Source organism: Python bivittatus, unplaced genomic scaffold (assembly GCF_059951505.1).
Source record: "Python bivittatus isolate LINGU-HERP-01145 unplaced genomic scaffold, Pbiv_v1 ctg000480_np1212, whole genome shotgun sequence".
NCBI classification, from domain to species: domain Eukaryota; kingdom Metazoa; phylum Chordata; class Lepidosauria; order Squamata; family Pythonidae; genus Python; species Python bivittatus.
In genome coordinates this window covers 101698391-101724021 of record NW_028277075.1, presented here as the reverse complement: position 1 = coordinate 101724021, position 25631 = coordinate 101698391, and the positions used below count along the sequence as shown (strand labels likewise).

General features: G+C 39.8%; 2 protein-coding genes across 7 annotated transcripts in view; both read left to right on the top strand.

The window, feature by feature from the left end:
• RBMS1 (RNA binding motif single stranded interacting protein 1) overlaps positions 1–7738 on the top strand; it is a 142239-nt gene extending 134501 nt beyond the window's left edge. For all 5 annotated transcript variants that reach the window (XM_088146642.1, XM_088146641.1, XM_088146640.1 and 2 more), the window contains exons 10-14: positions 1355–1405; positions 2840–2950; positions 3734–3814; positions 4164–4249; positions 5229–7738. In XM_088146642.1, coding sequence (XP_088002768.1) covers positions 1355–1405; positions 2840–2950; positions 3734–3814; positions 4164–4241 — 321 coding nt within the window. In that variant the 3' untranslated portion in view covers positions 4242–4249; positions 5229–7738. The remainder of the gene's footprint in view (positions 1–1354; positions 1406–2839; positions 2951–3733; positions 3815–4163; positions 4250–5228) is intronic.
• Positions 7739–16981: 9243 nt separating this feature from the next.
• The window catches only part of ITGB6 (integrin subunit beta 6), a 92869-nt gene continuing 84219 nt past the window's right edge, over positions 16982–25631 (top strand). The window contains exon 1 of one of the 2 annotated variants that reach the window (XR_015797249.1): positions 16982–17332. The gene's annotated coding sequence lies outside the window, so the exon portion shown is untranslated. The remainder of the gene's footprint in view (positions 17333–25631) is intronic. The other variant, XM_088146636.1, reaches the window with a different exon arrangement.

Genomic DNA, 25631 nt, shown 5'->3' with positions numbered 1-25631 from the left:
GCCATCAGGGAGTGAAATTGGGTTGGTTAAGGGGAAAGGAACTTTGTTCAGCCAGCGTGGGATCCCTGCCCAATCCTGTGGCTCTACTCAGGGTTGGGATTGGCAGATGCCCAGTGTGCTTGGAAGAAAGGCTCTGCCAGACAGGAAGGCCCTGGGAAGTCAATCCCACATTCTGCTGAAGGGGGCTAATAGCTTTCACAGACGTTACTGGCTACTGCTTCTGAGTCCTCCTCCAGATGGAGGTTTTCAGCAAGCAGTGTGGATAAATGGCTCCATTTCCCCCTAAATCAAAGCTGGTGCGTGTGTATACAAAGAACAAAGAAGGGGTTGCAGAGTTGCTTCCCTCTACAGGCTATTGTGGGTGTGCATAATTTGTTCATAAAGGCAAGTGTAATTTGTACCCGTGCTGATCCAAACAGGATATGAACCTGTGGAACTTGCCATTCTGAATCTTCCAGTATGCTGTTTTACAGTTCGCTGTTTGAAAAAGAAAGTGGACGCATTAACACCTAACAGTTATTACAGAATAAAGAGATTCAAAGGCAGCAAATTTATCTTAGGCAGAAACTTTTTAGAATTTTTTTTTTTTTCTCAGAATGTCCAGATGATCCTTACCACAGCTAAGGTATACTTTCCTCCAGTTCCATTGTGTGGCTGATCTGCTCTACTGACTATTCCTTTCACCCAGAGTATTCAGCCCAAATAAAAGCAAAATAACTCTCAGTCACATTTACAAGAAACTCTTGAAGTTAACTGCAGTCAGAGTTGGGTAACCCTAAGGCTCAACAAGCAACTTGCTCTACTGTAAATCCCAGTCAGTCTGAGAAGAAGGAAACAGATGTTACCGCTTAGCCAAACCCCTCCCTCTGCTTGGTGTCTGTGAAAACTCCACCGAGAAGATCGCATCCTATACTCTTGCAGTGCCAGACCGGGATTGCTGGTGTTCAGCTTACTGCTTATACTTAAGCACAAATGGAGGAACCATTTACTGCTTAATCATTTATCATCTGATTATAGCCTTTGAAGGTACTGCCCTAATACATTTTTGGTGGAGGGGATAATGGTGTCTTCCAGGTGATGGATAGTGTGAATTAACTCAGGCTTTCAGGTTGTCCTATATTGGAACTGGAATTTCCACCTCCTGCAGCCAACCTATAAACCAGCTCAAGCCCAGTTCCCAACCTTGAGGCCTCAGAGGATGGTCAAGTGCAGTGCTGACTGAGGATGGTAGTCGTCATCCAACGATAGTTATGAACTTAAAATTGTCAGAGGCTAGTTGAAGATACAATGAAACTTGTATAAGCTATTCATCATTAATACAACTTTGTTGTTAAAAATGTTCATTATTTTCCAGGTGCAGAGTCCCTCCTGGATGCAGCCTCAACCATATATAATGCAGCATCCTGTAAGCATGCATGGTTTCTCTTATGGTACTCTGAACCTGCCTTTGGAATGGGGATGGGGAGGAAATGGTTTCGTTCCCATTTTTATTGATTTACTTTCTATAGCAGGCACAACCTACTGCACACACTAAACAACCGCTCAGAGTTGCTGGGAGTTGGGCGTATTATTATTATTATTATTATTATTATTATTATTATTTACTTAATATAACATCATAGAACCCATCACTCTTGATAAAAAAAACAAATAATCTCATCTTATCCTGAAGCCCTGTAATCTAAACAAGTAAGTGGCTGTTGGATCAATTCCAGCCACCTCTGTTGAAACAAAGTAATAGCTGTCGTGGAAAACAAAGGTGGAAAGCTAGAAAACTGGGATGAAAACCTCTGGGTCTTCTATAGTCCCTGGAAGACACTAGGATGGTTTATCACGGGTCCCTTCCACATTTGAAGGGCACTAGTTTGGGGATAGCTATAAATACATACATACACAAACAGACAAGTGTTTGTCTGTGTCTTTAGATACACAGTTCCTGATGGGGAATTCTAGATACGTCACTTCTGAAGCTTAGGAGTTAACTTTGGAAATGCATTGTGCTCGCTTCTCATGCTGAATTTAGTTTAGAGAAACTTGCAGTCTACATTTGGGGGTGGGCAATATTTGTGGAGCCATTAATGGAGCCCAGTGTAAATACTTCATCAGCTTTACTGGTGAAATTACTTACCCAGAAATATTCTTACTAATAGAACAAAATAGCCCGGCTGGATTAGACCAATGTTGCATTTAATCCAGCATCCTGTTTCCCGCATGCTGCAAAGCCCCTTCCAGTTCTGTGCCGGACGGCCAGATGCTTCAGGGAACATTTTCCTCCTAAAGAGCTACTGCAGTGAATGGAGCCAGTGACTATAACATCCATTTTCTTTTTTGGTTGAGGAGGGGGAAAAAACTGTTATAAAAAAACAAGAGTTGTGCAAAAGGCTGAATTCCCAACTATTGTAATAGCAACTTTAATGTATGCTGTGTTTTATCTAGAAAAAAAATTGTCCTTTATAAGGGTTAGAAAACATTCAGGAAATGCCTTGAAGGTGACATTTTCCCTGTGGTTGAGGGAATGGAAGATTCCTGCTCCTATAGCATTCAGTGGCATCCCACATACTTATTTGTGCCTTAAATTGAGATAATCTCTCAGTGCACAGTAATTTCATAATGACATGAATTTCATAACGTTCATCTTCCAGCATGTGCTTTCTCAACCAGTCATTTCAAAAATGAGTATGCTGTTTTAATAAAGATCCATAAATGGATCTTACTGAAACAGTCCTGACCCAAAATCTTTTGTTTTCTATAAAAATGTCTTATGCATGCAACTTTGCTAAAAAAGAAAGAAACATCCACAGCAAGAAGTGTTTGAAATCTGTCCCTTTCCTTCTGGCAGGGGGCTGTATTAACTCCTTCCATGGAGCACACCATGTCTTTGCAGCCAGCATCGATGATAAGTCCACTGACCCAGCAGATCAGCCACCTTTCACTGGGCAGCACTGGAACAGTATGTCGCAATTCTAATAAGCTCTGTTCATAAGCACTGCAAAAGTTACTCTCTGTTTTACTGCATTTTCACTACCTAGTAACAGTGCATCCACTAGAAACCCTGTCCATTTGCCTTAAAATTCCTAAAGCTTGCCATTTTAATTTTTTGAAGAGAGGAGCATGAACATTAGCAGATTTGAAGGGTGAATGCAGCTGCTTTTCTTCCCCATATCTTTCCAAAATACATGATTTTACAGCATCCATATTGATAGTGGTAGTGTGGGCATACATTGTGAATGAGGTATTGAATCTACTATAATTTATCCATCTCTAATCTGCCAACAAGAACTGGCATTACTAGATGAAATACCTTACAAAAAAAACAGAAAACACTGTCACCAGTGTCTTTGTTAAAACTATTTTGGGAACCACAGCCTTTCTTTTTTGAATAATCTGAGAGCGTACATTGATTAGCTAAATTCATCATAGTTTATCTGAATAAGTTATAACAAGCTTGGGTTCATGCATTACTCCATCCTCTCCATCATACATTTGGATGAAAGTTGTATGTACTTTCAAATACCCTATGTTGTGTTTGGAATTAGCAAATTTGAACCTATGTTAACCATGGTTTGCCATTTCAACTAAAATTATGAATCATGGCTAAGCAGAAGCAGAAGAGAACCCTTCCAAGCAAGTCATGGTGCACATAAGTCCCATTTTTATTGGGCCTTATATGTAAGACACTAACATGCTTGAATGTGTTCCATTGAGCTGAATATATTATCTGCCTTTTTTGTAGTACATGCCTGCCACAACAGCTATGCAAGGAGCCTATATTCCCCAGTACACACATGTTCCAACAGCAGCTGTTCCAGTTGAGGTGAGAAAATCTTTACTAATCCAAATGTATTACACTATTGTTGTCAAGGTGCCCTAATAAATAAATGAGAATCCTACATATGTCTTCTTAAGCATTTGCTTGATAGAGTGGGCTAAAAACAACTATGGCAAGAGAGTGTGTGTGTGTGTGCTTGCATGTGTAACCTTTGTAGAGAAGCAATGATGGAATTTGTAAGCAGAATGGCAGACTGCAGCAAATAATTCACTACATGATATCACAAATATTAGAAACTGTCTTGATACATTATCATGTAAATGCCCCACAGCATAATTTGGAGAAATAATTAAAAACACCTTTCTTACTATAGCTATTTTTTGTATTTTTACAGGAGGCCAGTGGTCAGCAGCAAGTTACAGTAGAAACATCCAGTGATCATTCTCCATATACTTATCAGCAAAACAAGTAATTTGTGAGGTAAAGTTGTTAACATATTTCTTCAGAAATAAATTGTAAAAAAATTCTTAATCATCCCAAAATAGGGAGAAATACAGACTCTGCTAATAGTTTTATGAAGCCAATGTGAAAAAATGCTGAATTAGGTATACTGAATGTTTTCTCAGTGCCTGCAATATATAAACAAAAGTTGTCTGCTACAAGCATGAACTTGTCAAGGAAACTTCTGTTGATTGTAGAAAAATACATTTTTTGCAGCAAATTCTGATCAGCTTGCTTAGGATACTGACCTCTAGAGTATCTATCATAGAGACCCACTCTCATAGTGCCATATTGTCAAATTTGGATTTAAGCATTTCCCTGGATTTTTACTTGCCTTCCAATTAACATTTTAGGAAAATGCATTTCTAAGTATCTGTCATCTATGTTTTAATTTTGTAAGATGCCTTACTCTCTGCCTGAAAATGACAGAAATATTGTATGCATAATTGGGAAAGAGAAGCTTAGTGCTTCCATTTTATCCATATAAAAATATAAAGCATTAGATCTCACATCTTCTTAGAAATTTTAAGATCAAATGCAGGTTATATGCATGCAGACATCAACTAAACCATGGCTTTTTCCACCAACTTGGGGATTCTTTTTTTTAGCTATTCTTGTCTCTGTGAATGTGTTAAAGGCCTGGAAATGGCGCAAAAAGAAATGGAAAATAAGCCAAGAATGTTTTTTTTAAAGCCAAGCATGTGCTTTTTTGGCAGGTCAGGTCACTTCACAGGTGCACTTGGTAAACCAGTCATAAACCCTTGTTTTAAACATATATACTGTCCTTCAGTATTCACTGTCCTTCATTCATACATACCTTTGTGCAAGGTATGAACCAAGCTCCGCACACAAGAGTTTCTCCTTTTAAGTTTATAGCCTCAATAAAATCCTACAACAGGCTTAGATATTAAGAATGAGATATTTGGGAATGAAATGTATTTTTTTCTTCTTTTTTCAGATATGTGGTGGTGACCTTGCCTAGAGAAGGATGCAAAGGCTGAAACAATCATGGATTTTACTGATCAATTGTGCTTTAGAAATTATTGACAGTTTTGCACAGGTTCTTGAAAACGTTATTTATAATGAAATCAACTGAAACTATTTTTGCTATAAGTTCTATAAGGTGCATAAAGAAAAAGAAAAAAAAAAGATCTTAAAATTCATCCTAGTAGCTGTTCCCCTTCCCCCCCTCGAGCAGGTTTATTTTAGTAAGAAATTTTTTATCAAGTGTTATGACGCAAAAAAAAAAAAAAACTTAAAAATAATTCCGGTCATGCACAGATCGAAATGGAGACACATCCATGTGCATGACAGAATCCGTCTCTTGGTTTATTTTTATTTTGTTTTAACTTTTTAAAAAATGTATAATTTTTTTTTTGAAGTTTAAATTAGTAAAACATCCACGCTGATGTTCTGTGCTTGCTGTGTGAGTCTCGCTCTAGTGCAGTGTTGCAATTGTAGGGTCTGTTTTCATAGCTTTCTGTTTTTTTTTTTCTTTAAAAGTAGTCTGAAGTGTCTCATCTTTTTTCTATCAATTCCAATTTGCCTTAACTCTTTTAATGCTGTAGCTGTTTCAGTACGTAGTCCAAACTAATGGTGTAGAATGCTTTTGACCAAAGCTGGTCTATTATGCCTTGTAAAACAGCAGGATAGGGCTTTTAAGAGGTAGTCGATAAAAATTGCTGAAAAATCTGGCTTTTTAAAAATGTGTAGTAAGTGTTTTTAATGAATTTTTTTTCCTCACATAATAATGTAAGGTTGTGAAATGCAAGATTGGGGAATAGGAAATGTTTTGTGTGAAACACATTTTTCTGACTGGGGAAATTTTAATAGAATAAATTGTTTGTAAGGCCTTATGCCAATTAGTTTTCCTCTGCTAGTTAGGAACTCTGCTGTATGATGCAATGTAAAAAAAAAAAATCTTTTTGCCTTTTTTTCCAGAAGCTAATTATGTTTTAGTTGTAGGGTGGGTTGGGGGAGTTTCGGGGTGGGGAATCTGCCGAATGTTTCTGTCCTTTCTAGTCATGATAATGCTTAAGAACAATGCTGTACTGAGACCTAGCAAATAGAAGCATTTGCTTTTACAGCAAAGGCAAAAGCTAAAAGACTTTTTTCGAAATATAAGCTGAGATTTAAGTAGAAAACGTATGAGATTGGGTACTCGCTCTCTATATTAGGTAAATAAAGACTTGGCACTTTTTAAAGGTAACTTTACCAAAGAACAAAGAGCCAGTAACCAATAATTCTGAATTGTCTCAGCAGTTACGTCTTCTGTACTCTTTTATTTTTTTTTTATTTTTTTTTTTCTTTTTGCCGGACCAGTTTGCGGTTAGAAGAATGTGCCTTTTTTTGTACATTTGCATTTAGGTTTTATAATTTTTAATTGATGTATGGACACAAACAAACAAACAAAAAGCATGAAGGAAGACTTGGATCCAAGCAGTGCCACGCTTTACATCATCACTACAAGTGTTCAGTGTAAAGAAAAGAAGAAAAAAAAAACAATTTTGAAACTATGAAATTCCTGATTTCACAAATACACTGTTATTTGTACTTTTTAACGTATTAGATAAAACTCACTGCTCTTAAAAGCTCGTTTTTATTATGATCGCATGTGTAAATTAAGTTGTCTTCCAAAACTGTGTACTTGTCTGGTCAACTGTGTATGATCAGTTATCTACCTCAAGGCTTATTTCCTTTTCTAACGGGACAGGTTGCTGGCCCTCCCTGTTACCACAGACCAAATCACCCTAGCTCAGGAGCTAGGCCTAAGCAATTCTTTCTTTTCACTTTTTTTTTTTCCTTTTTAGTTTTTAAATTTTATGTGAGTATTCAAGTACAGATGTCAGTGACATTTCATAGTTTCAAAAGTCAATGCTGCTCTGAGAAGTGTAGATTCTAATAAATTACATAGTCATAAGAAATATGTTTTGTTTTTGTTTTCTATTTTTTTATTTTTTAAAGAAAAAAGTTGTGGTATTATTGGTTCTATGCTCCCTTGAATTGACTGCTTTGTCAGAGTTCAGATTCCTTGCAACTTGTTCCCTGGAGCTGGCATGTATCCAAAAGAGAGGAAGAGGAGTTAATTTGCTACTTGATCTTTTCTTTCAATTAGCTAAACGTTGGGTTAGAGCAGTGTTTCTTAACCCTGGCAATTTTAAGATGTGTGGACTTCAGCTCCCAGAATTCCCCAGCTGTGGCTGGCTGGGGAATTCCGGGAGTTGAAGTCCACACATCTTAAAGTTGCCAAGGTTGAGAAACACTGGATTAGAGGGAGGGAATAGATGCTGTTGGAAAGTCTGAACTAAGTGCCATACTCATAATCTGCGTAAGATTTGCAAAATGTATCCTCTGTACATAAAAAAAAATAATCAGTTACTTAAACATCACATAGTAGACAGCCATTAAATTATAAAAAAATAATTTATGAAGAAAGACCTTTTGTACAGATTGAAAAAAAAAGATTTTCATAGAGATATCTATATGATCAAGAGAGTTAATTTTTTATTTTTGTTTTACTAGTGCCACAAACTTGCCAGTGGTAACTTATTTGTCCGGTTCAAGATAACTCTGTCATTTTGTTTCCTAGGACTTGTTGTTAAATGCCAAAAGACATTTTTGAACTGTAAATTTGATTAGATTGTTAGCTTTTTTCTGTTTTATTTCTTTTGAAAACTTTTGAATAAAAAACATCAAAACAAAACCAGACTTTCTCCTGCTTTTTATTATTTTTAAACAAGTACAGGATTCGGGTATCTCATAGACGAACTTTATAACGTTCCCAAAGGTATAACAATATATTGCTAATTATTTGAGTATGCTTTACTGATATTTATATAACCTATCAAAATATTTTTTTCAAGAAAAAAATTAAATACAGCCAAGGGAAGCAAAGAGTTGGCATTAGTTTTGGTGTTTCCAGTCATTCCTCAGCTGCCAATACCCAAAACTGGAGAACTTAACTTGTTACTGCATCTATACACTGCCTTTCCTCTGGAAACTCAAGACAATGTTCAAAGCTTTCTGTCTTCCAGAGAATCAAAACTAAGATACAGCAGCTTGCCTCAGAACATCCAGTAAGCTTTCATAAAGGAGGGTGGATGTGAATACGGGTCTCCTTCATCCTCTCCAACTCTTGAACGACTACACCTTCTTTAAAATGTTTGCTTGCTTTTTCCCAGCAATTTTGAAAGAGCCTCTGTTGCAATTTAATGCTATTCTGTGCCAGTGAAAATCCAGTTAGTAGCGTGTTGGAGGTTCCTACCCACTCCATCCTACACTAAACATTACTGACAAAGTTACAGGTACCAAGTCAAAGCTATACTGATATAACAAGTGTCATAATATGATCATCGAAAAGATCCAGATGATTCAGTGTATATTTGCATCCTGATACAACTGGTGCAAATTTATATAATTTGTAATGGTTGATGACATGATGGATGTGACATCGCTTGCCTGCCTCCTCCCTGCACACACTTAAGAACATGGTTCCAAGAACAGCCATGTTCCCCCCTCACCTTTTTTTTTCTGACCAATTTATCCGATGAAGAATTCTTTATGGTAAAAGTATTGCTTCTGTGGATTCTAAACAGGGGAGTCTCCGGAAGTTTTCTCTTTTGCCAGAATAGGAATATGGTTTTCTCTATAATTTAAATAAGTTGGCCAAATATAAAGAGAGCTCTTTTATTCCTCCAAAACTGCTGCAGTCACACTCCTTGTCTTCAGAGTTCTCAGAAGCTGGACAATTTGCTTCTTCCTAAACTGGCTCCTTGAGCTGGCTGATTTTGCACAAAGATTATGGGGCACATGGTAGTGTGCATAACTTGGTTCCCCTGGGCAGACAGCCAGGGAAGAAATCTGGCAGATTGCAAAGTATACTGAGCATCTGCTCCAAATGCATGGTCTGGCATATTTTCCAATTAGTTTTCATGAGCTTCTGAGCCATGAATTGGAAAGGAAATTGCCAAGTTTGCACAAGGGACAAAAGGATTTCCGTTTTTGCTCTTGTATACTTGCATCTTGATAGGTGAAGGACAATATGGGTAGAAACAAGTTTAGATTTTATTTTTTAGGTCCATTCCTATCAAAGGCTGAGAGCCTACTTTCCTTGCAACTGTGTATAATTTAGTAACACATGCCACCTTTCTTACTTAGCTCATTGTAACTCAACTGCGCTCCTGGGTAAATCAAATCTGGAGAAGAACTGTATGATTATAGATGTATTCCCCTTAATCTAATAAATTATGTATACCTGCTGATGAATAAGGTTCCTGTGGAGAGAACAGTTTAACCATGCCCTCTGGCTAGAGCAGTGTAAAATACACCCTTGATGCAATGACTTGCTAACATGGCACCCATAGCTAATATTAGTGGACACCTTAAAAATGGCACTGCTGATTGGAGTTGCTGGGACATGTCTCCTTTGTTAGCAGGGGGAAAAGAATACGAGATTGGCACTTAGATCCTCTTGCTTTTATGGGAGACTCCCATTTAAATGTTCATGTCAAGCTCCTTTCCCAAAATGGGTTTCAAGAATAGGAGCTACCAGTCCTTGCTGTATGCTGCCACTGTTACAAGCCAGTTTGCTAAATCTGGGAATGGAGAGGAAAGCACGAAAAATGCAAAGTGTCTTTAAGCATCTTTGGTGGCCAGAGAGAAAACAGTGACATTACAAAGCTTATTACAAACATGTGTAACAGAGTTACAACAGGGGACTGTTGCCCCATCTCAGTGTAGGGGTAGGACAGAAATGTTGAGCTGGTTGTGGCCCATCTACAGATTTGTTCTAGTGGATCTTACACTACTGACTTCCAGTTTTATATGTACCTGTTAATTATGCCCTATTGCTGCTTCTCTTGGGCTCCTTCCACCCATATTCTGATATCCTCTGCTGTAGGGACACAGGCACCTCGAATACAGACTTCTCAAATCAGGGTCTTTCGGATACGTTAGGCCTGTAATTCCCTTCGTTCCTAGATGTCAGGGCTCTCTTGTGCAGGTTTGCTTTAGTATCTGAATCATAGAATACTAAGAAGTGACCCAGATTTCGTCTATACTGCAGTTAATCTTTCAACCACTGGCTGAATTACAACATTTTTGTTGTGTTGGAACCTTATGGCCACTAGGACACCCTCTTATTCTAGCTCCATTTGAATCAAGGTGTTATTTTCCCAATGTATCATAGGAACACATCCATCGTACTCCTGTCCTCCCAAGTATGAATATGGTTCATACATTCTACAGTGGACATTTGTTACTTGCCCACTTTGTGACTTGATCTACAAAACCATCAGCCGCAATGGTTTGATTCACACAACGCATGAAGCCAACAGCAATAAACTACATTATGGCTTAGCAAAATGGTTCTTAAACTGGGGTAATTGCCCCCAAGGGGGCAAATTGGGCATATCCTGGAGCAATTTGTAATTGCTTGTATGTGAATCAAGGATGCACTTTGGGGCTGCCGCTGCCCAGACGCTCGTGTAAAACAAGGGTCTGTTTTTTGTGGAAGTAATGACATTATCCAAGACTGGGAAAAGGGGTTGTTGAGTCAGTTTAAGAACCACTGGCTTAGCACAATATGACAATCCAAGTAATATTTTTGGGGTCGATGTCCACAGTATGAAAAGTGAAAGCATTTCTTCATGGGCATGTTGCAAAGTCCTTACAGCAGTGTTTCTCAACCGTAGCCACTTAAGATATGTGGACTTCAACTCCCAGAATTCCCCAGCCAGCCATGCTGGCTGGGGAATTCTGGGAGTTGAAGTCCACATATCTTAAGTGGCTACGGTTGAGAAACACTGCCTTAGAGCAAGCATAGGTGCATGGCCTATATTCATAGAGCCCGCGTACATCTTCTTTGTCTTAAAAGTGCTCCTCCCTCATATTAAACCAGCCGCCATGCTATGAAAAAGTATCCACCTCCTTTGCCACCTGTCCATCCGCAATGAACAGAATGTCTTTTACAAAACGGAGGAGTTTGAGGGGTGGGCCGAAACTGCTTTAGTTTGAATGCGGGGGGGGGGAGCCGAGCCGTCCTGCTGAATTCTCTCCCCGAAACCATTTTGCAGCTGCACTAAAACGTCTGGAAAACCCGCTGAGGGAGAAAAGCACCCGCCGCCGCCTGCCTTTTGAAGCGGGGAATGCGACTCTCATTGATTCCAGACGGCGGTCACGTGACCGGCCCTCCAGAGCGCGGGGCGGGAAGCCGCCGGCCCCTCGTACCTTAAACGGGAGGCTTGCAAGGCAAATGCGTGGGGAGGTCAAGCTGTTCCCAGAAGAGCCTCTCTGCCTTCCGGGCTGCCTCTTCCTGAAGTGTCCTCAGTTTACTGGCAGAACGGGCGTTTCCTCTTTTGGCTGCTCTGGGGACAGAGCGAGTGAAGTACTCCAAACCCCAAATCCCCTTCTTTCTCAGAAGGGGGTGGTTTTGAAAGCGTGGCTTCCTTTCCCCACTAGAGGGCAACTAGCAAGCAACAATCCACTATTGCTGTGTTTACCTCTGGTTTGTATATTCAGAGTTTCCCATTAAAGGGGCTGGGGAGAGAGACGGGTGATAAACTATAATCTTTATACTGAAGTTGCAAACACATTTTTTTGTAAATAGTCTAACCAGCCCTACATAAGTGGAGGCAAGGTTGCTAGGTGATGTTCTTTTAAGAGAATTAGAGGAAAGCACTGAAATTGTGGAGTCCTTGGTGCTCTGAGCTGGGTGGTTAGCTTGCAAATTTTTCATTACCTGACTAGGTAACATGACTGGTTGGGTAATGAAACGTCTGCAAGCAACCAGCCAACCTCAGAGAGCACCAAGGACTCCACAGTTCAACTCTGAACTACAGAGATTCTTTTATTGGAAGCATTGAAATCGCTTAATTCATCTTGCCTTAAAAAGTACTGAGCTACATGATGACACAATTCAATAAACTCGTAGAAATTCCCAATCCTACTAATATTGCCCTCACCTGACAGTTAATTTATTTTTGGAAGAGTCTTTTCAACGTCTTTTGGCAACCCCACAATTCCCAATAATGTATAGAGATTTCGGGAGTTACACAAATATATTTACAATATCATTACTGTGCTTCAATTATGTGATAAAATAGCAAAGATTACTAATGTGACTTAAAATAAAACCCATCATTTAAAGCAAAAGTAAACAGATCAAGGTTATATGCTCTTCATGGTCTGTTGCTATTTGCTTATCCCTCTACAGTTTAAGATTATGCATAGTAGCAAAGCAATAGTAGTCACTGAATTTTGGAATAACTAGAACTTGTAATGCTTATTTTTCCAGCCCAGTTCCATTCGAATATGAACTGAGAACTTGTTCCTCAAGCTTCTTTTGTGGGTCAGAATCTTGAAAAGAAATGCTAGCTGTTTGTAAAAAAAAAAAAATGTATGTGAGCTTCCTGTATGCATCAAATTAGCTATTATAGGACAAAAAATGCTAGTGCCACCACTTCCACTCCCCAAACCTTCAAAAACAGTTTAATGCAGATTGGCAAAGGTCTTCAAAACTGGAAACCACCAGTATCACTTCTTCCAGCTGATCAATAGATCACAAAGAAAGCATTCAAATCCCGCCCCCTTCCTGTTTTTTCAGTTTTTAGTTCAGGTTACGTTCATTATTCTGGTGGTTTCAAAACAAAAACTATCTGAATGTTGCCAGTGAGGGGGAGATGCATAGCGAATGAGGCACTATCTCTCAGTTGTAGGTAAAAGATCTCACCCCACCCCCCGAAAACCTAACAGTTATTATAGGGAGAAGAGACAGGTTGGCTTGAGCTCAGAAGCCAGGAGTCAGATGAAACAACAGTCCCCCTTTATACTCTGAAGAATGTCAGAATGTCTATTTTCCATACTGGAGAACAAGTGACAAAATGTGTATCATGGCATCATGAAGGAAAACCTGTGACTTACATGCTTGTGTCAGATGTTGGGATGCAAGTACTTAAGGAAAGAGTTCACATCATGAGATCACTGCATGTTTGTTATCGTTTTGACACAATCATGTTTTTGCTGTAGATACTTATGTTCTGTGTGGCTCCAGATGCAACACAATGGATTTGGGGAAAATCAGCTCAAGTTCAAAACACAAGACAACAGCATGGGATGACAGAGATGCAGTGCTGATTGCAGCTCTAAAGGAAAGCATGCAAAATTGTAGCATTTCTACGGAAGCAGAAGTGAAGTCAGTGGTTAATAAGCATACCAACATGGTGTTGGAGGAGGCAGCCCAAAGCTGGCACAACCTTGGCATGTAAAAAGACCAAGACAGAAGAAGAGAAAGTAATATTATAGGGTAGGAAATGATCTTGACAGAAAAGAAGAAGCATGTAAATAATTCCAACCCTTTTCTCCCAAGAAATTACCTCTAAATGGATACCTCCTCAAAAGGAAAAAGGAAGTCATCTTCTAAGTAGTGAAGATACATCATTGGACCTTGGGAGGCCTTAGATCTCACACAGCCTAATACTCTTTAGGTAGCTCATCAAGCAGCATTTAGATGGGCTATCAGGAATATGATTCTGAAGGTATGCAAAAAAAAGTCCTCCCCACACTCGCTCTTCCCAGGACAAAACTGAGAACTGGCTGCCTTCTGACAGACGCACATTGGCCAAAAGTGGCCAGAAAAACCTGAAATGTCTTTGACTGACACCACTATCTATAAGCATTGCTATGGGTGGAAGATGTAAGATCTATTTAGTTACTCAGCTTGATCAAATGAAGAGTATAATCTGGCGGGCAATATAATGTCATTAATCGATGAAAATAAAGCCATTCCTCAAATATCCCCTTTAATGGATTTTTTTTTTTTTTTTTTTTTTTTTTTTTTGCTGGTCAGTAAGGGCCAAATTAGATAACAGTTTGTTTATTTTTTATTTATAAATTGATATGGCTGCCCATCTCAAGTACATGACTCTGGGTGGCTAATAACTAAAAACAGAATAAAAACAGTAAACAGAATTATAAATAACCTAAATAGCACTGAGAAACTGCATGAATATAATAATCAACAAGGGTTAATAGCTTTTTACCCCGGTACCACAAGCCCAGGAAAAATCTTCCTCCAAATTTGCAATTAGTTATGAAAGAGAAAGCATCACCAGCACCCATAATAGCTTTCTTCTGTGGGGAAAGCAGGAGCTTGCTTGGGGATTTTTCAGCAGAACTGCAGTATAGAAAAGAGCAGTTGATGCCCCCCATGCTCCATGGCACCTGGTTTCTAAACCAAACAGGAGCAAGGTGGTAGTGGTGGTAATGGCTGTTACTGAAACAAAGTAGGCAGTAATAAACACTTCTTCACAACTCATTAATTTCACTTATGTATGTTTGTACTTCTTGTGTAGGGGGGTCTGTTATGTGCCACGTTGCAAAATCATGGGAAAGTAGTAAGGCTAATGGCAATCATTTCCATGGCGAGAACAACTGCAATAGGGTCCCCTGCTAGCAGATGACTACGCAGCACCTCATCTGCCTTTGTCCTCACTCTAAAGTCACATGGTGTTTGCATGCATATGCGGGTGCCTGCAGTCACATATGCACGCAGAGTAAAAACAACCTATGTCACCTAGAGCAACAATGTGAAGAATAGCATTACTATTGTTGGAACAGGAAGAGGCTATAAAATCCCTGTTCTCAGAGTCATCACATTTTGTGAGGAAGGATCTTCACAAGTACAAGGCTGCTCATGATCCAATTCTGATAACCAAAATGCTGAGCCTTGCTTAGAGGGACCCTATCTTTTATATAGAAAAGTAAGAGTTTCATTTCAAAGGCATTACTTTTTTAAGTTCCTGGAATGCCCCCTAGCCAGGAATGCAGAGAAGGGAGAACATGGGATATCACATGGCAGAAACAAGATACTGTGCAGGAAAAATTGGTACATCCATGACCTTTGGGAGGTAGCTTAAGCAACAGAGGTATCTTAAAACAATGGTCCAGAGCCCATTTAGCCTCTGTCTAAATCTGGCCAGCCAGAACACAAACTACAGAAGCATGAGAAGTAGCAGTTATTCAGGATATTCCCAGGAAAAATAGTGCATGAGGGTTTCATGGTTGACCCTTACAACGATGGATGGCAATGGGCCCCAGGTGACTGATCATTATAAAAGCCAAGCTATTCCCTTCAAGTATTTGTCTCTTCCACCTTTACTTTTCCCCTTAAATCCTTGTTTTGCAAAATTTGTTCCCGATCCCATGGGCTATCGTGTGTTTCCATTTTCTGCCCTTGATGCAGTCAGTTGAATGTTCACCCTCTGCCAACCTCATTAACTTGCAAATCAATCACCATCTGTCCTGATGTGTTATTTAAGTCTTATTTGCACCTTGATATTATTTCTTGGTGTTTCCTCACATGATTATTTTTTGAAGCTAAAGGTAAAAAGGGAAAAACAGCTAAATGTGAAAAAGGGTTGATTGCATTTGATGAGCCATTGGTGATGATACAAATGCTCTGCTTATGTTACTTCTTCAGTGCTTAAAGAGAACCTACAAATAAGAGACATATTTTTATATACATAGAAAGAAAGAGGTGCATTTGTCCATTCTTTGATCTTGCAGCTATTGTCATTCATATGAAAGCGCCTTGCTTTTTAGTTTATACATAGGGCACAAATCTGCAAATTTTAGGGCCAGTGGACTCATTTGGAATTTTGAGAATGTTGTGGGCACTCTCATAAATTGGGATTTAACATTTGTTAACAATTCACAAAAATGGCCATCAAGGGCAACAAGGCCAGTCACAACACTTGTTTGCAGGATGTCACTCTGCCTAGCCCCCCCAGAAGGCTTCCTCTCATTCCAGTGGCCTTCTGTCTTTTGTCCAGGGAGATGGGCCCCCTTCCAGGCCAAGCCCTGGGCTGCCCCCTCCCATGGCCCATCATTAATCTGTGAATGGGGCTTAGGAATGCCCTGAGGGGGGTGAATAATGGAGGAGGCTATCACACAAGCAAAAATCCCCTTAAAAAAAAGAATGAAGCAAAGAAAACAGTGAAGTTGGATGTCAAGACCCTTACAAATACAATTGTGCTATGACTATCCCATTACCTCCCTGGCCTCAGGCAAGGCTTGAGACATTTCTGAGTTGTGCCAGTCACCAAAGGAGTAATGTAGTTTTGAGTGTGGAAAGGGCAAGTCACATGGCAAGACAGCACCTGAAAACCTTTTCAGGAAAACATCATAAAATACTCTGAAATAATTTTTTTGCGCTAAAATGTACAGCCTGTCATGAGCAAACAGCTGATGGCTTTGCAATTATCCTGGATTCCAGATGCTGTCGCATTACACCTCCAGGCACAATCAGCAGGGAGGGCACTTGTAGTTCAGCAACCTCCAGAAAATCTCAAGACCCACCCTTAATGTGTTCTTCAAATCTGAATTCTCTAAAATGGGGCATTAGTCACAGGAGTTCAATGGAACAGGTTTATCTTCAGGCTGTGAGAGTCATCCAAAGAGAATGTTCCCATCAGCAGGATGACCCAGCTCTCCTTGGCATCTCCACAGAATGTGAGTAATATCTCTGCCCATGTCTAGGCACCCACTTACGGTTTGCCTCTCCAACAGGCATCTGTTGTGTGCCCACCCAAACATTCCTTGTTTACTCAAAGTTTGAATATATCTGACTACTGCAGAGATATTACCCGCCTGCTCACTTCCACTTCATCTCCTGCATAAGTAATACATTGGCAGAGTCTGCCATTTGTCAGCCAGCAGTCTGCGAACACATTTGCTCGTCAATCTAATTTTAACCTTTTCTCACACAAGCCCTTGCAAATCAACCAGGGATTCTGTCGTTCCCTCCTCTTTGGTCTTTATGTTGTCTTCTTTCTTTTTATTTATTTTATTAATCTTTAATTTAATATGCTTCATCACATGCAGTCCTTCTAGCTAAAGGACTAGACCATTCAGTGGAAACTCTCTTTCACAAACAGTAGGCTAATAACCCCCAAATGTTAGGAATCGGCTTCTTTTGGCACCAAGGATAAACAGTATGCCTAGCAAACACAGTCTGATGATGGATGGGGTGAATATGTCCTGGCACTTTCCTGCCTACCCAAAAAGGTAAGTACCTTTATAAACGCACCAATCTTGGGGCCCAGGTGGCGAAATGCATGTTGTTCCTAACAATAGCATTTTTTTCTTCCTGGTCAGTGGGGATGGATCCAGCAATGTATTTATTAATAACCCCATTTTGGTTTATTTTAGTCCAGAGGAGTTTCTGGGGATAACTGAAAGGAATGAAAGATGGCCCTGTCTAATAGTGGAACCAAAATCAACACGAATAGATTTATCCTTGATATTAGTGTCCTTTTCCAAAATATATGAGATCCTGAGACATGGTGCTTCTACGAATGAGTTATTTCAACAGCTCTGGACTGTTAACTGTAGTTTGGGGGTTAATGCCATGAATTCTATAAGTTGTTTGGGAGCAATGATGATTTGGCAGTGACCTGAGTCTTTCATCCCTATTATCTATTTTAGTTTGATTGTCAAGACTGATTTGATGAAAGAGCTTTGTTTTCATTAAGTAAATATTAAGTGGCATTTGGACATAATTAAAAAAAAAAAAAGTGTGCCCAAATCTCATTGGCATTGCTGGGCATTAAAGTGCATGTGGCTGCCAATGATTTGATTCTGTCTCATTCCATTGTTATTCAAATCCACATGGGAATTTTGGGACATTTTTATATTCTAATAAGCCCTTTTCATCTATTATTTACATTTTCATATGTACCATTTACAAGTTGCTTTAAAACAGTACTGGGATTATCAACATGGTCAGTTCCCTGAAAACCTTCCTTTAACCTTAAACTTTAGAGCACTCGACAAGGGTTTGTCCAACAACAACAGCAACAACAAAGTTCACTGCACAGTCAGAAAGTTCATGTTTCATAGTTTGATGTTCAAAATTATGTGACCTTTCAAAGGTTATCAAACAATTCAACCACGTGTATGGCAATAAAGCTCTCACACTATTTGGGAACAGCTTCCCTTTTTACTCATAGGCAGTAAATGAGTTCAGAAAGTGCCATATCAGCGCTCAACTTCTACCACACATTTGAGACCAGTGGAATCTATGACAGACATGGGCAGGCTGCAGGCCAGCCCAACCCAGTTTTAAAATATTCTGTTAAAATTAATTCACCATGCATGTAGAATTAAAGAGCAGGTTATGTCTAATCACCTCATCGAAAACTGATTCAGGGTCCAAAGGAAGCTGATAATCCCTTTCTCCACTCTTTTTCCCAACCAGACATACCAGCAGCCTGATCTGTTAGGTGACTGGTAAACAACTAGCCAATTCTCTCTCTGTGTTGCTACTGTTAAATAACTGGGAACAAGAAAGGCATTTCCATCTATTGCAGACCCACCACAAGTTTGGCCAGACAAAATCCAAGAGCCATTGTGCTATAATTTTTTAAAAACCAAACATTTATTTCAATTTCAGATAGTTTTATGACATCATTGTGCTGAGCAAAATTGATGGAAGTGTTTAGTTTGCAAAATTCACCTGTAAAATTCAACATTTATTGTGTTGGTTTTCTGTCTTTCGAACAGATGCAAAAGGCCTCAACACAAGCTTGGAATAAGGGGGGGGGGGATTAATATTGCGTATAATTTAGATTTTCCCCAGGAATTACTGATTATTACAACTGTTGAGGTGCTAGTCTTTCCTTATAAAATTAAGAATGTATTACCAATCCTAAACTTACTTGATATGCATGAAAGATGACACCCAGACCTACTAGTATGAATTAAAATGATAAGAGTAGTATGTTTGAGTAGGTTTTCTTGAATTTGCCAGTTAATTAGAACCTGTGATCTATTTGTCAAGAGTTCAAGGCAGTAGATGAGCTTGTTTGAAAGCTTATTAAAGAGCAATATTTCGACAGGAAAATGAGTCTCTTGTTTGTGTCCTGCCTGTTTACACTGATGTACTCAGGGTTTTCATTTCCACAGCAGCATGTTAGATTTCAATCAGGACGTATTTCATTGCATATTATCCGCCAGCTTTTTCTGAACCTGATATAAGGAAAATATTATTGTACTTATCTACAAAGTATAATCTGCTTTTCCTCAAATGATTTATCTTGTCTTGGATTTTCCAAGGATATAGTTAAAGAGCAGATTAATTTTTTCTGTAATTTTCCTGGGGCAGGAGGGTGCTCTTAAGCTCAGTATCAACTTCCTTTGGGGTAATGGCAGTTGTTGTTGTTTTTTTGTGACCTCTTGTAATTCTCATTTGTGGCACCTCTGCAGTGTGTCTCTTGCCGTCTTGTTGAGCCGAATTTGGCAATCTTTCAGTTACAGAAAAATTTCATTTTACATTTTTATTTTAAATTAAGAATGGAAACAAGAATTCGGAGCAGCATGGTTGCTCCTGCTGCATTTTGGTTCTTTGCTGGCTGCCTAGGTACATCGGTTTGTTTGTTTATGTGAATATCCATTATTGTCATTTCTCTCCCATCTTTCTTCTCAACTTTAAGTTCAGAGCATTACTTTCACTAGAGTTCTTTGGGGGGGTTTCTTCCTCAGCGGACCACTTTGGGATCTATGACCCCTACAATCTCTTTTGGTAAGTGTATCCATTGTGATACATTTCCCCCCCAAACATAAGAACATAAGCAATGCACTGTTGGATTGGATCCCTGGCCCACCTAGTCCATTGGTCTGTTCTCCCAGTGGCCAACCAATTGCACAAGGAAGCCCACTAGCTTCCCAGCAGATGGCCTTCAGAGGCAATCACACTGCTATCAAGACTAATAGCCATTGATCCCTATGACTCCATGAACTGGTCCAACCCTTTTTTGAAGCCAGCCAAGCCGGTAGCCTCACATCCCGTGGTGAATTGACATTTGCAGAGCATAAGAGACCTCATTGTCAGCCTTCTCCCAAGCAAACATGTGGTCCTCTCACTTCAGATCAGCACTTCCTATAGAGGACAACCAGGGGTTAATAGAGGCGGACAGAGCAACAAACCAATGATAGCTGTAAGACCTCTGACCTTGTCCAATCAGAATTACATTATGCTTAGGGAGGAGGCTTGCAGAAAAAGCAGCAGAATTTGGGATGCAGAGAGAACAAGAGGTGGCTTTAGAACTCTCTCTCCCTGGTCTTAAGGATTCCTGTAGGCCGGCAGGACCTGAAGCCAAAAGAGACCAGGCATCAAGAAGAACGGCAGACTTTCAAAGTATGATAAAGGCATTCCTTTCAGCTTAGAGGGTCTCTTCTTATTTGACTATGTGTTTCATAATGTTGTATCTTCTTTCAGTTCTTCCTGGTTGTCATTTATGTTGTTCATGGAATTCAGTAATTTTGAAATGGTTAATAGGCTTGTTTTGTTAATCACTCAGCAACTTCCTATATTCCAAGGAGGAGAGAATCATGGCTTCAAGCAGTACAGTCTAGGTGTTACTCCTCAGGAGCAGTTGTAAGTTTAAGTAACTGAGCCCAGCAGGGAGATGTTAGTTTGGGAGTCCTGTTTCCCCAGACAGGAAAACCCAAAGTGGGGTGCCTGGTCAGTTGGTCTCCAGAAGGGGGATGTAAAGGAGTATGGAGATAGCCTTGAAGAAAATATGCAGCAAACATTGGGAAAACATTAACTTGGCCCAGAAAATGGGACAGGGTGAGAAAGAAACTCAAGATTGCCTCACTTGACTCGCTTTGGTATAAAACGAAGGAAAGGAGAAACTCTGTCAGGCTTTCAAGATGCTATTATTATAGCCTATATCAGTAGAGTTCTAGTATTTCTTGTGGCATCTGTTTCCCTACCTGGTCTACCTAGAAGGGATGACAGCAACAGCCTAACAGTTGAGGCAACAATCCTGCCAGTATGTGGAACCAGGGTAGTGCCCAACCAGAGGAGATTTGGGCAAAGAAAACTAGGAAGGCCAGGCACCCCTCCCTTACCTGTTGTTACAATGGCAACAAGGGATTCCCCTAACAGCAGTACTTCCATTTATGTTTGTTCTACACTAGGGTCTTCTACACCTTTTTAGGGGAAGGAATGCCAGCTGTGATTTCTGGACAATCAGGGCTATACTGGAGCAGGGGCAGCAGGAGTTAGAGCAATGTTTCTCCAGTGCATTCAGAGAGAGGGATTGGTATTCAAAATAAGGGACAAATCACCTCCCACAGCAAACCCATATAATAAACTTCCTCTTGGGCACATAGGAAACAGACACCACAAAGGGACTTTTCTCCCAAGTCATTCTCTTTTAAAGTTCCAGATATGGAAAGTCCATATTGATATAATAATCTCTGGGATGGTTAGATGAAACACTATCCATCTGCAGTTTAAGGGTGTGACTCCCAGTTTTAGTGGTGGCCTGAGACACGTCCTCTAGGCAAGAACATTTCTAAAGTGCTCCTTGGGAAAAAGAGCTATCTCCAGATCTATCAGCTGTCTCCCTGAAACTGTTGCGCAGCAGCAGGAAGTAACTTTTCTACCTCTATAGTTTAGGAGCTTCACCAAGGGAAAGTTCTATATTTAGAAACTTTATTACAGTCCTGACAGGTTCTGTCATGCCTCTCCTAGAGGATTTCTCATTTAAAGAAGACGACATGCAGAATCAAATTCAGGAGAAATCTGTAGATTCACATCTTCAAAAGGACAAGCGTGTTGGCTGATATAGTACTGCAGAAAATATTCTAGCAGAACAGAGGAGGAGACTTTGAGCACTGCAAGTACAAATATGCCATGTCTGCCTGAAATAGTAGATGTGCAAGACCCTCACTGTCTTTGTAAGATTCCCATAGTTTCTACATTATCTTTATTCTTGCTATATGCAGTTATGTTCCATCCCCTTGGTTCTGTGGCCTGTTGTTCATCTTTTCATCCTGAACCTTGACTGTGGGCCATTTTTGACATCTGCTTGGCTTGGTGGACTGGACTGATGGCTGAAAATAGTTTTCATCCTGAGCCTCTTTTACTCTGAATTTTGTCACGTTTCTGCTCAGTAATTACTTAAATACATTTTACTGCCAAATTTAGGCCGTAAAAATTTCTTCATAGCCTAGTTGTTCATGTCCTCTTTTTCTTTGGATGAAAAATCCCCCAGGACAGGTTTAATACCTCCTCCCATTCTTTCCTCCGGTCAATGGGGATCTTTCAGTTTTTAGTGTCACTGATCTTTTGAATATAGCCAGATATTTCCCCCTCCCTTTCCATAATTCTAGACAGCATGATTATATTGGGATATGGAAATCTAAACCTGTAAAATCTAAGGAAGTGAATATTTATTATTATGAAAATGGAGTCAAGGTTAAATTCCTTGTCCCCCTCCTTTCACCAGAGGGCGCAGTTCCAACCTTTCTAGCATCTGTGTGTCTGCATTTGTTATACAGTAATCCTTGGAGTTGCAGTGCGTTAGTACTTGTCACAAAAGTGGCAAAGAAAGATGTTGTCTACTTACTTATCTAATAGTCATTGGATAAATAAAATATTTTATCTGCTAGCCATCATTATACAAATCATCAATTTACACAGAAAAGAGAGGAGTTGGTAATGTAGAAGCAGTAATGGGTTTTTTGGTCAAAAGACTGTCTTTTGAACAGTATTATACTCTGACAAGCAGTGCAGTAAAATAACTAAATTCAGCAGCAAGGGAAGGAATTAGTAGCAATAATAAAGCCGTGGAAACAAAAGATGGGACTATATTTATCTGTAATTCCTATCAGAAGACATCCTAGCAGTACTTTAGTCATCTGTATTCTACTAAACAATTGCACTAGAGTTATGTATCATCACTAGGGAGAGATCAGTTTGTTTTACATCGGAATAATTTTCCCTGAATCTATTCTTTCATTTTTTAAAATTTTTTCATAGGAAATGGAGCTTTTTGTGCAGTTTGAAACAGACTTTAATATTACCCTAGGCGTCATAGTTGAAATTTGACATATTTTCTAGCATGCTGATAATGATTAGGAAAGCTGGCCTTCTCCAAATGTCCTGGCCTGTGGCTGTAGGCATTCAGGTTGTATTAAGAGCCAGACTTCATGATTAGCTGGCTAGTCAGTATATCTGGTTCTGGACTTTACCACTTTGCACTGGAAAAGTTATATTCTTCCTATATATCCCAAACCTGACTTTTCAGAAAATTGTTTAATCATTTCTTGCTTATAACTTCTTATCCATCCTTAATGCTCCGAGGTACAACTCTCAGTTAAATGGTAGGCTCCTATTCATTATTACACACACACACACACACACACACACACACACAAACCCATCATGGTTTCACACTATGCAGTGGTGTTCATATAAAATATATCCTGCTCCATTTTGTCACTTTTGCTTATAATACCTGTAAGCGACTGCTAATGATCTGGCCAGCAATGTAAAGTTGCAAAACAGCCAATGTAGGAACAAAATATATGATATCACAGAACTGAATGGAATAATTTATGGAGGGTGAGTGAATACTTTACGAAATTGATTACCGTTCTGGGAACATCACTAGCCCCATCCCCTGCAGCTTCCAGAGAAGACACAAAGACTAATTGCTTTTTCCAAGCTTAAAAAGGTGGTCTACCTCTGCTGTATGATTTGCTAGTTCTTGAAACAACTCAATATATCTTGGGTCATTCGGTAGGTACCCAGATTCAGCTAGATGCCTGTCAGTCCCAAAGAGGGAAAACACGTATGGCAGTAACTTTTTTTCCCCCAGCAGAATTATGGTGTTGTTCTTAAGCAAGCTGTAATTTAATAAGAGAGCTGAGGTATGGCAGATCTCATAGAAATTAGTGCAGAGTTTGTATTTTTATTGCTCTAGTATAAATTGTGATGAAATATACCAAGACAGGAGTCCTAGAGGGATCGTCCATGCCAAATTTCAGTCGGATAGACTGAGGATTTGTTCAGTGGGAAAAAGATTTCTTATCAAAGCCCCTTTCTGAATACAGTGAAGTCGATTTTTGAGGATTACACAGTAGCATAGAAACATTCAGTTTTAACTCACTCCTTTTCCCATAAAATTAACCAGGCACTAGGCTAGGCTAGTCAGCTAACACAGCTCAAAAAACCAAAGACTGGGTGGCTGTCTGGCAGAACCACTTCTTGAAGCAACTGGTAAAACTAATGATGGTTCTCTCAGTCCTCTGCGTCACCCTGTTACTTTAACTGGAAAGATCAATGGCAGCCTGGCCACAGTTCACTTTGATTTCAGGGTAAATCTGACAGTGATCCTGAAATTCCCTGACCTCTTGCCTCCCTATATGCCAGGCTGTGGGCAGATGACATATTTTGCTTCTTTGTTATAACTGCTGTGACAGCACGCTTTGTGGCCTGTTTTGAAGGTTGGCTATATTTAAGATACATCTCCTTAATTTGTGCAGAAGTAATTGAAAAACCCCTATATTATTATTCTAGCTGAGAGAATGAGGCCAAACTAATGTTACTTACAGCCTCACCTCAGACCATTTCTATTTGATTGCATAGTGTGTACTGTGATGGCAGATTCAAAATTGTCCCTCTTGTCGTCTTTCAGATATGCCACCTACTCTGCTTTCTACTTCCCTTTAACCCAATAAAAGCCCTTTCCAGATCAAGGGTTTCAGTCCTCATTCCTCAACGTAGCATTGGATCTGTAAGCAAATTCAACTTTTAGAAACTGTCGTTCCTCCAAAATCTGCTAAAAATCAGCAGCTAGTATCAGCTGTTCCTTTGTCCATCTCAGTATAACAGCAGTCTGAGATAAGAGAGGGAGGGAGAGAGAGGGAGGGAGGGAGAGAGAGGGAGGGAGAGTAATCAAAATATACAGGGAGTGAAAGAGAGAACCCTAGGCTGGTGTGGGTCTTCCGGGCTATGTGGCCGTGGTCTTGAAGTTTTGTTTCCTAACGTTTCGCCAGCACCTGTGACCGGCATCTTCAGAGTGCAGGAGCACAGACAGGAGCAGTTCTCTCTGTGCCCAGGGTGAAGTGACCCTTCTGTGGGTATTTATAGAGATCTGAGGGGGAAGGGGGATTGGGGGGGTGTGGGTGGGGTTGGGTTACTGAGTGGCTGCTTGTTTTGGTGTCAGAATCTGTGTGTATCTTCCTGGGGATTAGGCAGGGTTTTTTCTTCTATTGAATTGTTAACGAGGGGCTGCTGGGGGTGATTAGCAAGTTCATTGTGTGAACTGTTCACATGTCCTGGTGGTTGAGCTGAATTCGTTGACCTTTTGCAGGCTGTATTTTTCAGGATTGGTAGCCAGGTTTTGTTGATTTTTAGACTCTCCTCTTTTTTATTGAAGCTATGCTGGTGTTTGTGAATCTCAATGGCTTCCCGGTATAGCCTGGTATAGTGGCTGTTGGTGTTGTCCAGTATCTCTGTGTTTTCAAATAGGATTTTGTGTCCAGTGTGCTTGAGAGCATGTTCAGC